This window comes from Panthera leo, chromosome F3 (assembly GCF_018350215.1).
Source record: "Panthera leo isolate Ple1 chromosome F3, P.leo_Ple1_pat1.1, whole genome shotgun sequence".
Taxonomy (NCBI): Eukaryota; Metazoa; Chordata; class Mammalia; order Carnivora; family Felidae; genus Panthera; species Panthera leo.
In genome coordinates, this window is record NC_056696.1 from 35,560,448 (window position 1) to 35,575,863 (window position 15,416).

Sequence of the window (15,416 nt, forward strand, 5' to 3'; positions counted from 1 at the left end):
TCCTTAATTCCTTTCTTGCCTTTTTAACGGCACACCTAATCCTTTAACAAATCCTGCTAGTCTCAACTTCAAAATATAACATTATGCTTCCCATCATGTACCTCTGAGTCCTTACCTTTTCACCCCAGAAGCTGTCAGGATGCCTGGTTCAGAGACTTTGAGGTTGTTAGCAACATCTGTCTTATTATTCACAGGAATCTTCCCTCTTCCTGGTTCTGTTTCTACCTCCCCCCCCACCCCCGCCCCACCAGCTTAGTTAGTCTATGATGAGAGTATAGAATTTCAGAGAACAGCAAGGAAGAGAGATGTCTTTTAGTGGTTCTGCTCCCAGAAGTCAGGATGTTCCCCTAGAGCAAGGAAGACCAAAATTTGCTACCCACTTGGAGTTGAGAAAGGGAAAACTATAGGGAAAAAAACTTAATATATTAGTAAATTGTCCTACCAGAGTAAAGAACAGATACACTTTTTAAAGAATATATGGGAAGGGCGCCTGGGTGGCTCAGTCAGGTAAGCATCCCACTTCAGCTCCGGTCATGATCTCGCAGTTCATGAGTTCGAGCCCCGAGTGGGGCTCTGTGCTGACAGCTCAGAGCCTGGAGCCCGTTTTGGAGTCTGTGTCTCCCTCTCTCTGTCCCTCCCCGGCTCATGCTCTCTCTCTCTCTCTCTCTTTCTGAAATAGATACACACTAAAAGAAAATTTAAGGAATATATTGAGATGGATGAAGTACAGGCAATGGGAAGCAAGGAAAAGAATACCACCACTTCTCAACACTGAGACAACAAGGAGCATGAAAACGAACCAGCCACCACTGGACTAGTTTGCAAAAGAAGCATTGACTTTAGGGAGGAAGGCTTTTTTTTTTTTTTAAGTTTTTTTCTTTTATTTTGAGAGAGAGAGACAGAGGATGAGTGGGGGAGGGGGAGAGAGAGAGAAACACAGAATCTGAAACAGGCTCCAGGTTCTGAGCTGTCAGCACAGAGCCCGAGGTGGGGCTCGAACTCACAGACCACGTGATCGTGACCTGAGCTGAAGTCGGCTGCTCAACCGACTGAGCCACCCAGGCGCCCCATGGAGGGAGCTGTTTTTTAATTTAGGCAAGGGGGTGGAGGGGACGCTCAAGTTGGTTGAGTAGAAAAAAAGGCACTTCCACCTTGGGCATTCACCAACAAAAAGTAGGAGGGTGTGACAAGACAAAAAATATTTAAGTGTTCTAAGAAACGTGATAGTGGTAGTGATAGTAGGTTAAATATTATACTACACAAATTTCTGTGTTAAGCAAGTATAATTTCCTGCATGGATTATCAGCAACAGTGTCAAGGGTAAAGGCAATACCATCTCTGCAATCAAAGTATCATCTCAAAGGAGAGCTTACCTTGGGAAAAAACATAAAATTATTCAAGTTCATGACAACAGGACACAAAGTAGTTATAAATCCTGTAAGACAATGCCATTAGCCCCAATACGCCTACTGTTTATTTTCTTCAAGGTAGCTATTAAATATTTTTTCAGCTTTACCTTTATCTAAATAATAAGATATAAAGGTTAACTCAGTGTATGGTATTGCTGAAGTTCAGTATTTCCCAATATCTAAAATGCCTGTTATTATAAACCTGTGTCCATTGATTCCACTTTAATCACACAGAATAATTATGCGGAACTTACCATTTTTACTTCTCCACCGAACACAAGTCTTCTCCGTGAGCCTTTCCTACTTTGGGCACACTGCGTTTGCACTTTCCATTCCCGCTATGTGAATCTCATCTATTTGTCCTTCCTTAATTCACATCCTGTCTCGAACGCCTCCCTGCCCACCACGCGCTCGTGTGGCAAAGATAGCTTAGATACTCCCTGTATTCTGTACGGGTGATTGCTGGAATATTCGTAATTCTACACTTTTTCTCTCACTGTGTTAGTTTTGCTTTTCCTGTGATAGAACCTAAGCAAATTGGGGGTAGCCACTGTGTTGTAGATCTTGGTAAGCACACACCTAGCACATGGTGACCTGCACATAGTAGGCGCTCAGGTGTTTTTCTAACTGAATCGTTGTTATGCTCGCTGCTACCCCAGGAAGCACCAAACTGTCACAAAGTAGGCGGAGCAGGCCCTCTTATTTAACAAACAAATGGATTAGTAGCTATATGTGGCTACATGCAGAACTTCTAGGAAAGTTCAAAAAATTTCCTAATATTAGAAGCTATTAGGAAATTATTGTTAATCTCGTTAGTTGTGATGATTGTGGTTAGGTAGAATACATGTCCTTCTTGTTAGAAATCATATTGAAGTATTTATAGTGAAATACCATGATGCATATGACGTTTACTTTAAAATACTTTAACAACAAAATGGATGAAGCAATATGGCAAAATAATTATTGTTAACTTTAGTTATATGTATATGCTAGTCTATTCCAGCCCTTCAAACGTAATCGGTAAGATGAGAAGAATGGATAATCATCTAGAAATTAATGTGATTGTCCTTAGGTAAATTAATAACAAGTGACACAACTCTTATATGAGAATATGACATGCTTGAGGTAGTACAATATGGCATAATTTACAAGTAACTTAAGGGGCACCTGGGTGGCTTAGTTGGTTCGGCATGGGACTCTTGCTGAAATTTTGGCTCAGGTCATGATCCCAGGGTCATGAGACCGAGTCCCGAGTCAGGCTCTGTGTTGAGCGTGGAACCTGCTTAAGATTCTCTCTCTCTCTCTCTCTCTCTCTCTCTCTCTCTGTCTCTCTCTCTCAGTGCCTGAGTGGCTCAGTCGGTTAAGTGACCAACTTCAGCTCAGGTCATGATCTTGCGGTCCGTGAGTTCAAGCCCCACCTCGGGCTCTGTGCTGACGGCTCAGAGCCTGGAGCCTGCTTTGGATTCTGTGTCTCCCTCTCTCTCTGCTCCTCCCCCGGCTCATGCTCTGTCTCTCTCCGTCTCTCAAAAATGAAAAAATGTTAAAAGAAATTAACTCTGCCCCTCCCCTGCTCACGCTGGCTCTCTAAATAAATAAATAAGTAAATAAAAGTAACTGAAAATGTTTCGCACCAGGAGAACCAAATGATAGCATTATTAAGTACTTATGAGATGCAGGAAAATAATCTCCTATTTAGAAATAAATATTTATATTTAAGAAAATAAATTTCAAGTACTACATGAGACAAAAATGCAATCCATTATTTATTTCCATTTAGGGAAAATAAATTTTTCTTTACATATCTTCTTGAATTTTTCTTGCTATACATGAAAAATCAATGCGTTCACTGACATGAATAAATATAAATAAATTAATCTTAATATTATAAAAGAATAAGATTTAGGATTTGGCTATGAACACCCCCTACCTCAGAAATATAGACTCTTATGTTAATATTGTAATATACTTTTAAAGACATTAAGTCAATGAAGATACCTTTCAACCTTTCACAGGGTTGATTTCTCCAAAAAAAAAAAAAAAAAAAAAAAGATTGTTTTTAAACAAAATGATAGCCAAAGAATTACTTCTTCATTCTGTGTTCCCCCATTTCCACCAACTAACCCCAGAAAAATCAATGCTCTTGGGTCATTAGCATATTTTTCCTTTAAAAAATTTTGCCAACACCTTCAGCCTCATCATAATGGAATATGAAAAATCAATGCGTTCACTGACATGAATAAATATAAATAAATTAATCTTAATATTATAAAAGAATAAGATTTAGGATTTGGCTATGAACACCCCCTACCTCAGAAATATAGACTCTTATGTTAATATTGTAATATACTTTTAAAGACATTAAGTCAATGAAGATACCTTTCAACCTTTCACAGGGTTTTTTTCTCCAAAAAAAAAAAAAAAAAAAAAAGATTGTTTTTAAACAAAATGATAGCCAAAGAATTACTTCTTCATTCTGTGTTCCCCCATTTCCACCAACTAACCCCAGAAAAATCAATGCTCTTGGGTCATTAGCATATTTTTCCTTTAAAAAATTTTGCCAACACCTTCAGCCTCATCATAATGGAATAAGAAAACAGGACAATGCCTAATAGTCAAGAGTTATTTTACCATACGGTTCATCTCTCTTTGGCAAGTCTGCTCAGAAGAGACTTGCGGTTTTTTGTCTTCAATATCCAATCACTGTTTTTAATATTTAGTTTTCTTTGTAAACAAAAGTAACATTACACATCTAGTGAAAAAACTCACTTATTTCCTTCACATTCACGTTCACGTTCTAAGCGTGAACAAACCTCTGCACTTTCCTATGCTTTAAGGAAAGTGATCACTCTAAATCTTGCAAGTGGTTCTATTTTCAAGAGGTTCAGGACAGACCTGCTCCACTGATTTTCCTACACCCCGTAAAGACAGTGATAACATGAAAAATGACGAGCACTATTACATTTATTGTGTCCATTCCTCCACAAGGTTCTAAGAAACTAGAAATATTCTGCACACTTGTGTATATTTTCTTCTGATCTCTTCTTCGGCTAAGTCAGCTAGCCGACGGTTACTAGCGTCATAAGCAAAACTGTCAATGTTATACATGTGTGTCCTGAAAGTTAAAAAAGAAAATTAAAGTCAAAATAATTTTATTGACTGATGATACACATTAATCTTTTGGTTATTATGTGATAAACGATGAAAATTAATCCGTTAATGCAGCATGCAAAACAAATGGAAATTAGTAAGTCATCCAACCTCAGCCAGGGTAGAATTTAGTGTTTAGTTGCTATAGCAACTAAAATAGGATACCTGAGTTTTTTAGTTTCTTGAAAATAAGCAGTCAAATTACACTCGATGAAGATACTTTCAGAATAAAAGTCAATGAAAACCCCTGCTACATGTGCAATAGAGGAAAGTTTCGTCAAAAGACACCTAGAGAAAGACACCCAGAAAATTTCACAGATACGTTTATATTATGGTATTTTGGCATCATAATTTTGTATAATATAAAAGGGCTGTAAGATCTATAAACGTGACTTACAAAAGATACCGTAAAACCAATTTTAATATTTCCTACACACTGGAAATTCTAAAAGCCACCAACCAAACCGGAGAAATGCAAATACAAATACACTATAAGCCAATCATCTCACGATGCAAATAGTCATAAGAAAGGCATTCCTATTTGTAAGTCCCAATGCATCCACCTTTTGTTTTACGAGATATTTGCGGTTTTGCTAGCATCCAGTCATTACAATAAGCTGAGCGCAAAACCCAAGGCGAGACGATGAACACAGAGTAGAGGACACGGCACGCGAATGAGAGACTCAATGAGTTAGTCACTCAATCATGAAAACCAATTCTGACAAGTCCTTGAACGGTCACAGGTTAAGTCCCGCCCCAGTGTACTGATGGACATTCTGCAAGACACAGAGATGCGACTTTGTAAAACCATATACCTTTTAGAACTGACCAGAGGTTTGACTTCTGAGGTATCACCAATCACGGTGAAATTACGAAAGACAACTGCATGCTTTTCTGTTTTCATGTATGTAATAAGAGCTGAGTAGTGGAGAAGGAAAACACCAATTGAATTATATAATGGTAATTTCAACCGAAAAGCAAGATCAGCATTCCCTTACAACCGGGTCCCTCTTTTGAACTAAAACTCATCACCCAAACCCAACATTTCTAAAAAGCAGTAAGCAAATCCTTTGATAGGCAAACATGAAGGATCACCAGGCGAAGGTACATTATCACCTGCATACTCATTAACCCTTTCCCAGTCCCTATTAAGACCCAATGTTTAATTAAATCAGTATGAGATCTGGAGTATAACCAGGAATGTATGAACTTCGCTCTTACCTTCAACAGCTTATACTTGCAAAACTAGGCAAGTGGAGTGTTTTTTTTTTTAAGGGCACTTGAAAAAGGCAAATTCCTCCTCAGGGGTTTGCGCAAACTTCTGTGATTCAGAAATAGGGGAACTAGGTTTATTGCAAAACCCCAGTGAAATTCAAAACAGGTATTTTCTCCTTCTATGTCTCAGCACTTTTCATCCTATTAAAACCATCATGGCTGATTACTTTACTAAAGTAGGTAAAGAAACTGAAGCAGCCCAGAGAGCGCCCAATCCACTCCACCTTCCCTTCCACCCCTCTCACCTACCAAGCACTGGCTTTGGAAGGCAAACTGATAATGCTCTAATTCAAGAGGAGAGCTGGAATGAGGGCAAAGAAGTACAGAAGATGGGCAGTCTACTGTTTTTTTCCACAGTAGTTTTGCTAAAGCATCTGTACCAATGCAACTCACTTAACAGGTCTTAGAATTCTGTATGTTTTTGGTGGAGTCTAAAACACGTTCTTAAAAAGCTTCTGAAAAATCTGAACTCTTTTACTACATTTGCTATTATAGCAATAAAACATATATATATATATATATATATATATATATATATATATATATATAAAATACTTTATTGGCAGTAAACAAATAGCTGTAAAAACTATTTTAAAAACCCACAAAGCCCAGGACCCAGTGGTCAGATAATTTTACTGGAAGACTGAACCATTCAGTGTTTTAAAGAACATTTACACAATTTAGCTTATAATAGGCTTAAATCATATTGTTAATTTAAGGAGAAAGGTAAGAGTTACAGAGGGTAAAAAGTAGATAGCTCACATCAACCCCCAAATTAAAACAAGCCATTTAGTAACAGCATTAAAATATAGTTGTTTCGAGGGGCCTGGGTGGCTCCGTTGGCTAAGCATCCGACTCTTGATTTTGGCTCAGGTCATGGTCTCACAGTTCATGGGATTGAGCCCCACATCCAGCTCTGTGCTGACAGCACAGAGCCTCCTTGGGATTCTCTCTCTCTCCCTCTCTCTCTGCTCCTTCCCTGCTTGCACTCTCTCTCTCAAAATAAATAAATAACATATATATGTATATGTATATACATACATATACATGTATACATATGTATACTTGAATTATTTCTAAACTGCCTTAATGCCTATTTTTTATCAATTTAAAACCATATATTTCTTATTAATTCAAAACAACCATATATATATGTATATGTGGTATACCATATACCACACATGTATATATATGTATATGTGGTATACCATATACCATACATGTATATATATGTATATATGTGGTAATATGTATATATATGGTATGTATATATGTGGTATATGTATATATATACATATGTATATGTATATATATACATATGTATATGTATATATATACACATGTAATGTATATATACATATGTAATGTATATGTATATATGTATATGTACATATGTATATATATACATATACCACATATACATATATATATGGTTGTTTTGAATTAATAAAAAATATATGGTTGTTTTGAATTGATAAAAAAATAGATAGGCATTAGGGCAGTTTAGAAATAATTCAAGTTTATATGAACTCTATAGTAAGTTTTCTGAACAGAGGAGGGTCAAGTTAAATAATCCTCTGTTGACAGGAAATGTCAGAGCCAACCAAGGCATCATACGTAAAATACGTTTAGTGCAGGTCAGATGTTCCAAATCATACCGACTTTTTTTTTTTTTAATGTGTTGCTGTTTTACCATCTGAGGGCTTTCCATGTGCCAAGCAACATTCTACCTTCTTCTTTATGGTGGGCAACTCATTCGATCCTTACTACCATCCCCTGAGGCAGGTACTATGCTTCTCCCACTTTACAAATAAGAAAATGGAGGCATTAGAGAGATGAAGTTACCCGTTGTCACATGGCACATAAAGTGTAGAGCCAGGTGGATTCAAAGCAAGTGGTCAGGCTCCTGAGCCCGCCCTCCTAACCAATGGGCTGTTTTTAGGTGTTTTGGTGTGTTTTAATAAATACGACTCAGAAAAAGGCTACCCACAGACAACGTTAACAATATGTTAGAGTCTGACTTTTCTTGGGGTTTTGCTCTGTGTAACACAGATCCTATCATAAGTTGTACTGAGTAGGGACACAAGGTGATTTGATTAATAGATGGCAAAGTGAGAATCTGGCTTTCAAATCACTTGCCTTTGAAATGTTAATGTCCTTGAATTTACTGAAAAATTTAAAAAAAAAAAAAAAAAGACACAAAGTCTGTTGACCCAGGGTTGTAATTACAGAAAAAAGGAATAAAGAGATAGATTTCAAAGCATACAATTAAGCTAAGAAAGTTACCTTCTGGTAGAGTGTCAGGTTTTACTGGAAAGAAGCTAAGAACAATTTTTTTTAAATCATCAGAATTTCTGCTCACCCTGATTTTCCATAGTGCCAGACAATTTTGCCTAGAATTAGGGTACCAATTACAGTACCAGCAACAAGTCCTTGAGGAGGAAAAAATTTAGTAACACAGTTAATAGAAACATGAACAATTACATATACAATGCAGTTTCACAACGACAAATACATTGGATATGAGACAAGTTAAAGAAAAATAGGAGACCATGAATGACAGTTTGTGTATAGCTTTTTTATGTCACGTTTGACAGTAAAAATTGCATGGTACTTATCCTGCTTTCTTTCAAAGCAAAATGAAATAAAATATTTAAAGTATCACCGTGCTCAAATAAAATTTGTTTAACGGGTTGGAGAGGATAACGAAGTGTTTCAACCTGACCATGTTCAATTTTATGATGACTGCCTTATGTAATTTTAGCACTAGGAGGTATCTTGAAGTTCACTCTCATTTTGCAGATGAGTAATTTGAGTTTCAGAAAGGTGAGAGTTACATCTGTGGTTGTTAATGGGAAGGCCGCTTAGTTCATAGTAAAGATAAGAGATGTAGGCCTTTCTCCATCACAGGAAAGGTAAGATCACCTGTGCATGGAGGGTACAACATATTTACTTTGCTTACAGAATAAGCCCTCCAGTGTTTAGTCTTTTGTAGATAAAATTTCAGTTAGGAAAGCTAATATTTACTTTTAGGATTAAATGCACTATTTTGAGTTGAACGATAGAACAACAATTAGTCAAATAAGTTGGTCAACAATACTTTTTATAGTTTGATTTTTACACATAATCTTTCTTCTCAAAACCCACCCATTTGCCCTTTGTCTATGCCATTCTTGGTCTCCCTTTTCCTCCCTACTTCACCCTCTAGGGTCCTTGAAATCTATTATTTAGATCTGTATTGCATAGGAAACTACAGATAACAAAAGGAAAGCAACTGAGTGAGGTTAAATGTGGCCAAATCACAAATCAGTTCCAAATCAGCCAAATACAGATGTCACACAATCACACTGTCGTATGGATACATGATTTAACAAAACAGCTATTTCTACCACAGGTAAGTTTTTATAGTATTTTACCCAATCAATTTCTTTAACTGATTCTCTACCACATCATTAGCGTGGAAAGACTGTATTCATAAAATATATCATGGCTCCTCAAAAATTTGGGGTTTCTTTTCCCTCCATCACTCCCCATTAACCTCTGCCATTTTCAATTGTTGAAAAACCATCCCATTTTCAATTTGAATGATAAACGAAGCTAGAAAATTTTAAAGTGATCCAGAGTATCTGGATGACAGAACTAAAATCTTACTCTTAGAACACTGATCAACGCACGTAACTCTAGAACAATGCGTGTGGAGACTCATGTTTTCACAGGGGACTAGAATAAAATACAGAAATAGGAGAAACAGGATTCTACATAAATGATTCTTTAGCAAATAATAAGAGTATTACCCTCCAAATTATAAGCAAAGAAAACTTTAAGGTATAAAGGCAATAGTTACGTTCTCAAAATTCACTTGGTATCTACAGAAAACCAACCCAAGGGTGTTAAGACTTACCACTTGGAATAAATGAGGCAATGAGATTATGATTATGACAGCAACATTCTTAGTCATTAACTGAAGAGTTTTTAGGTAGGAAAATTACATAATTTTACAAAATGGGTTTCTGCCAAGTAAAAGGAGTGTTTTAGCAATGGTCCTCATTGTATAGAATGATACTTAGTGTTTAAAACATCGCAAAGCAATTTGCCACCTTGTATCCCGTTACTCCAATAACTAGTGCAGTACTTGGCAAATAGTAGGAAGTGTTTAGTAAATATTTATTAAATTACACTGAATGATGGATCTTCTTTTTACATAAGAGAAAACCGAGACCAAAAAAGGGTGAGGTGATCGGTTTATTACTGGAGAGAAACGTATATCTAACCCCAGGCTCTGGTCATGATTTTAACTGTTTATAGTATTCTCAGTAAAAATACCTGAAGTTATTCAATCCCAATTTATATCAGATGGAGTACCTTCTCCATTTCTGAAGAACCCAAGTCAGATTCCACATACAAGATCTGACGTTAATTTAGTGATGCTTTTTCTGAAGAAATGTGAATTTGTCTCCTCACTTCAAAAGGTCTCACTTATATTGTTAATAAAGTGGAAATATAGTCCAGATGCTATATAAAAAAAAAAAAAAACTTAAAAAGTTGTGAATGGGTTGTTCTTCCTTCTAATCCTATTTAACAAAACAGAATAAAGGAACTGACGTCTGTGGACAAGTGAAGTCACAACAGAAAGATTTTTTTTTTTTTTTTTTTTGGTGGAAAAAGAATGTGCTTGATTAAACCTTAAATTTTCATTTCCAGATTAAGAAACCAGAATTCAACACTGCTTCTTCAGCAACATCCATAGGACTCTGTTAGGGTTTTGCTACCATCAATGGCTTTTCTGTGCCTCCGTACTTTTTAAGTGGGAGACGTTCACACTTCTCTTGCCAGCCTAAGAAGATCAATGAAAAATGCTATAATTATGCCACCTGACTTCTTAACTTTGAGTAACTTATAGACAATTGAAGTCATTTTTTATAACGGGATTTAAGTTTGTCATACACAGAGACAGGTAATAGCACACACCAAAGACCTCGTATCACAGCATCCGATGCCTTTCAAATTACTGCTGATGATTCACGAGTCTTGGAAATACACTTCCACTTGGGCTAGTCTGTAACATATGCCGTATGCAGGCGGATATGTATAAAGCATAAATGAATAAGCATGTGATATTACAGGCTACAGAAAAAGCATTTTAGATATTTCACTGAGTAGTCTCTAATTTTTTCTTAAATATTCCTTCAGTGGACCTGTTAACCACCATGAGAAATTTATGAATGTCACAATATGGGATTTCAGCAATGACGGGGGAAAGAAGTAAAGAACCAAGACCACATTAATTTTCAAATTTGAGTTGTGCAGGTTTTTGTATAGGACAAGAATCTTTCTATCCTTTTGAGTACCTAGTGCTGGAGATACAAGTCAAGCCTCCATTGAAGCACCTAAGAGCTGTGTGACCTCGGGTAAGTTACAAGTCTTGCAAAAACAGTTCTTTCCGCTAAAAAAAAATGGGACATAGAGACACTGTAAGATGTTTTGAGAAGTAAATAAAATAATACCTATAAGAATCTCACGACAGGACTTGCCACTCAGCCAACACGCAAATATTACTTTAATAAAGGACTGTTCTTATTCTTTGGTGTGGCCAGAGGGAGTTGCTAAAACTGTCAGAACACCATCTTAGGAAAACAACAGTGACTGCATTCTAGGACTTCTTTAAGCTACTATTTATTCAATGTTGAACACCGTGCTGGGAGTTTTCATATCCTACTATCTCATTCGGCTTTAAAGACTTTAAATAGGGATCATAAAAAGAGAAAACCGGGACTCAGATTAAGCTCAATCAGTGGGGCTGAATAATTACTAAATTAAACAAAACAAAACAAACCAGGATTCAAACCAAGGTCTGCCTGACTCCAAAGCCCAAGCCTGTCTTCTTCTATACAATGTTGGCATAAAAAACAAAACCAGAAACAAGAGCGAAAACAAAATACAACTATGAAGAGCATGTATTCTCAGTGGGGTGTAGTATCATCCCAAGAGGCTGAAAAAAATCTTACTTTCTTATGTATAAAGATATAAATGCAGTATATAAATAGATTTGCATTATATTTGTGGTAGTAAAATGTCACAGGGAGACCATTAGTGGGGGGAAATGTCTAAACTGTTCCTTGAGGGAGAGAAGGCAATAATGAAAAAAAAAAAAAAAAAAAAAAAAAAGACTGGCTACACGAGTGCTGAGCAAGCATAACGTATACACTTGCGAGATAGCTGTATTGTACACCTGAGACTAAGGGAAAATGAGTGTCTGTTACACTCAAATAAAAACAACGCACAAATATAAATAACAAACAGAATGAGAAAAGCGGCCCGGTTCACAGAACACATTGAAGAAATAAGGATAACGTTTAGGTTTATATTTTACAAAGCTAGGATCCCAAAGAGAACGAGCGCTGCAGATGTTCTTTAAGAAGGGAAGAGCTCCTCTTTATTTTTGAGCACAAGTTGGAATTACAACTAACCCCCGAAAGAAAGTTTCTGGAAGATCACACAGTCCACAGTTCAAGAATGTCAGAGAAAATAAGCACTTCAGACCTACATCCGATGCTACTGGGCAGCTGAGAAAAAGCCCACCCGTTAGACTCACCATTCTTAACATTAAATCATGAAATCGTGAGATTTTCATTTAGAATACGTTTATTTCTATTTAAAATATCAAACAGACAAAGTGAATTCCAACTGTTCAAATCTCTCAAGATAAATACTTTAGCTGAGGAGAGGTTCATTCAAAATATAAAAGAACTATAAATAATAATAATAAATACCTGCTTTCAGCTTTAGCCCCTTGTCTCACTAATGCATATATAGATAGGAGACTTTGGCTTATAAGGACATAATTTTGAAATACTGTCTTCATAAGAGTATATCTTCTAGTGGGTATGATTAATATGCCAACTTAGCTGTATCGCTTTTGAACAAACATTTCTTTTACCATCTTCGTTAGGAGTTATTAATCTTCTTGTTAAAAGGTATAATACCAGATAATATATTTAAGAACAACAAAAAAGAACTGGGACCAAAACTAGAATAAATGGCGACACAGTAGGTCCTTAGGTCTACACCAACGGAATATTTTTTAAAGCTAACTTTGCTTTAAATCACTGATAGGGTAGATAAATGGAAGAGGATATAACCAAAGGCACTCTGCTGTCTCTGGAATGGGACAGAAGTCTAGAAACAGTCAAGGAGTAGTTTATGATTACTTGTAGAATACTGGAGGCTTAAAAACTGTATTGGTACCTGCCTCTTCTTTGTTGTTCTTTGGCCCCTAGCCTGACGATGCATTGAGACAATAAGCATTCAATAATACCTGATTGACTGGCCACATGATTTGAAGTTGCCCTAAAACTACCTTGGAACAAGAACACGGTTGGGAATCCTTAGGAACATACCGAGTACCTAATGGTGTCCACCAAATACGTCGATAAAATGGATTTACCTGTTTTCTCTTCGATACCCTTAAACACTGCATTTTAATAGTATTCCTAAGACACTTAAAAGACAAGATTCTCTTCCAGGAATATGGATTGTACATCCCACAGTGATGACAATTTCTTTTAACTGCCGAAGAACCGAACTTACCAATTGCAGCGATGTTAGCATCTGAAGAAGGAAAAAAAAAAAAAAAGAATTACAAAAAAAATAAATAAAGTCAATGATTTCCTAGCAATTTTATTTATCAACAAAATGCACTTCAAAGTTCAAAAGTAACTCAGATTTTCATAACTAAAAGAAATAATTGTAAGTAAATTTATGAAACAGTTATGTATTAACTTAATCAAACGACATATACCACAGTGCGTATCTATTCAGCAGAGTCAACACTGTAAATATGAAACATGACTAAGAATACTGCAACAAACACCATATAATTTGGGACTTGATGGCAAGAAGCGAGTTTGAAAGCTTAAATAGTAAACTGCAATCCAATCCTATGACCGAGAAACTATCAGAAACTGAAGTCTCTTTCAGCAGACTCTATCAAAACTCAAATTACCAGAGCACCTTAGTTTTTATACCTTTCAATGACTGTGAATGAGGCAAGTGAAGGCAATGAAGCAAACTTCACTTTCAAGTAAATATATTTATAGTAAGATTCTGCTCTCTTAAGTAGTGAACAAATATACTCACGGGACCACTGAGAACAGGCAATATTACACAGCAGAAAAAGCACAGGACTGGGAGCTGGCAAACAGGTGTATACCCCCCCCCCCCAATTTTCTCCCTAGTACTAGGCACGGTCTGAATCCTACAAATTAATCTCTGTGCCTTGAATGCACCATCTATAAAATGAACCTAAAAAGACTTATTTTGCAAGCTTGTTATAAGGGCTAGTGTCCAGAAATGGAAAGTGTATGGTACATGCTGTAATCGTAAGGACCCAGTTAAGTGACAGCAACTACTTTCTTTTTCCATATGAGCAAAAAGTGGTAGATGATATTTAAAGAGTAAGTTAATTACTTAAAAGAGAGAAAATTGACCCCAAATATTGGTTGTATTTTTATCACAATGTTTGACTTAGGTTTAATTTATTTTTTTCAGGTTTAGTTTAAGTTTGTTAAATTATCTTGTATTTTTTTTTTTTTTTGGCAGAAAGAAATATTTCAACAAAGTTAGCTCTATAACAAATTTATATAAAGTGAAACTTATGGGCGCCTGGGTGGCTCAGTCGGTTAAGTGTCCAACTTCAGCTCAGGTCATGATCTCTCAGTTAGAGGGTTTGAGCCCCGCATCGGTCTCTGTGCTGACAGCTCAGAGCCTGGAGCCTGCTTCGGATTCTGTGTCTCCCTCTCTCTCTGCCCCTCCCCTGCTCATGCTCTGTTTCTCTCTCAAAAATAAACAAATGTTAAAATATTTTTTTTTAATTAAAAATAAAGTGAAACTTATTTCTCTTTTCCATGCTCTATGAAAATTGGATGTATTCAACCTAAACCATTTAGGTTGAAGACGTCAAATAACCTCCTACAAGTGTTGAAAGTAACAAACTAAATATAAAGGTGTCAACGTAAGCTATAAAACCAATATTGAGTACCAAAAGTCAAGTTAGATGATGAAATATATGCCATACTGCTCACATAAATTATAAAAACATACAAAACAATATCACGTACCAATGTAAATACACATACAACACGAGAATTAAAACGTAGATAGGATGCTTACACACAGACCTCAAGGCAGTAATTGCCTTGAGGGAGACAGAAATGGTGACATAGAACAGTGTCTGCAATGTTCAAATTCTTAAAAATACCCAGGTAATGGCAAGAAAGACTTCAAGATAACAACTGTGAAATGTATGAAATTGTTACAAAAATATGGTCACAATGTGTATAACTGTCTTTGAAAAAACACAGTTATTTGATGCCATTGAGGAATGACTCAAAGCAGGTAGGAAGGGGTTAAGATTCTGCGTATTTGCACGTATTTGGCTTTTTACCTAATGGAATCAAGAAATATACAAAGGAAATTTCAACAATGATATCTGTAATGTTTTCAGCTCTTAAAAATCGTCTGGGGTGATGGCAAAATAGACCTCATCATAGCAGTTATAAAACCTGAACAAAATATGCAAAAACATAA

At 36.2% G+C, this 15,416-nt stretch overlaps 1 protein-coding gene across 11 annotated transcripts in view; it reads right to left on the minus strand.

Annotated features, from left to right (window-relative positions):
• CD55 (CD55 molecule (Cromer blood group)) overlaps positions 1 to 15,416 on the minus strand; it is a 49,284-nt gene that overhangs the window by 15,253 nt on the left and 18,615 nt on the right. For 4 of the 11 annotated variants that reach the window (XM_042926376.1, XM_042926383.1, XM_042926384.1 and 1 more), the window contains 3 exons: positions 13,419 to 13,439; positions 8,194 to 8,263; positions 4,528 to 4,844 (listed from right to left, as the gene is read on the minus strand). In XM_042926376.1, the coding sequence (XP_042782310.1) occupies positions 4,685 to 4,844; positions 8,194 to 8,263; positions 13,419 to 13,439 (251 nt within the window). In that variant the 3' untranslated portion in view covers positions 4,528 to 4,684. The other 7 variants (XM_042926382.1, XM_042926379.1, XR_006199144.1 and 4 more) reach the window with 6 other exon arrangements.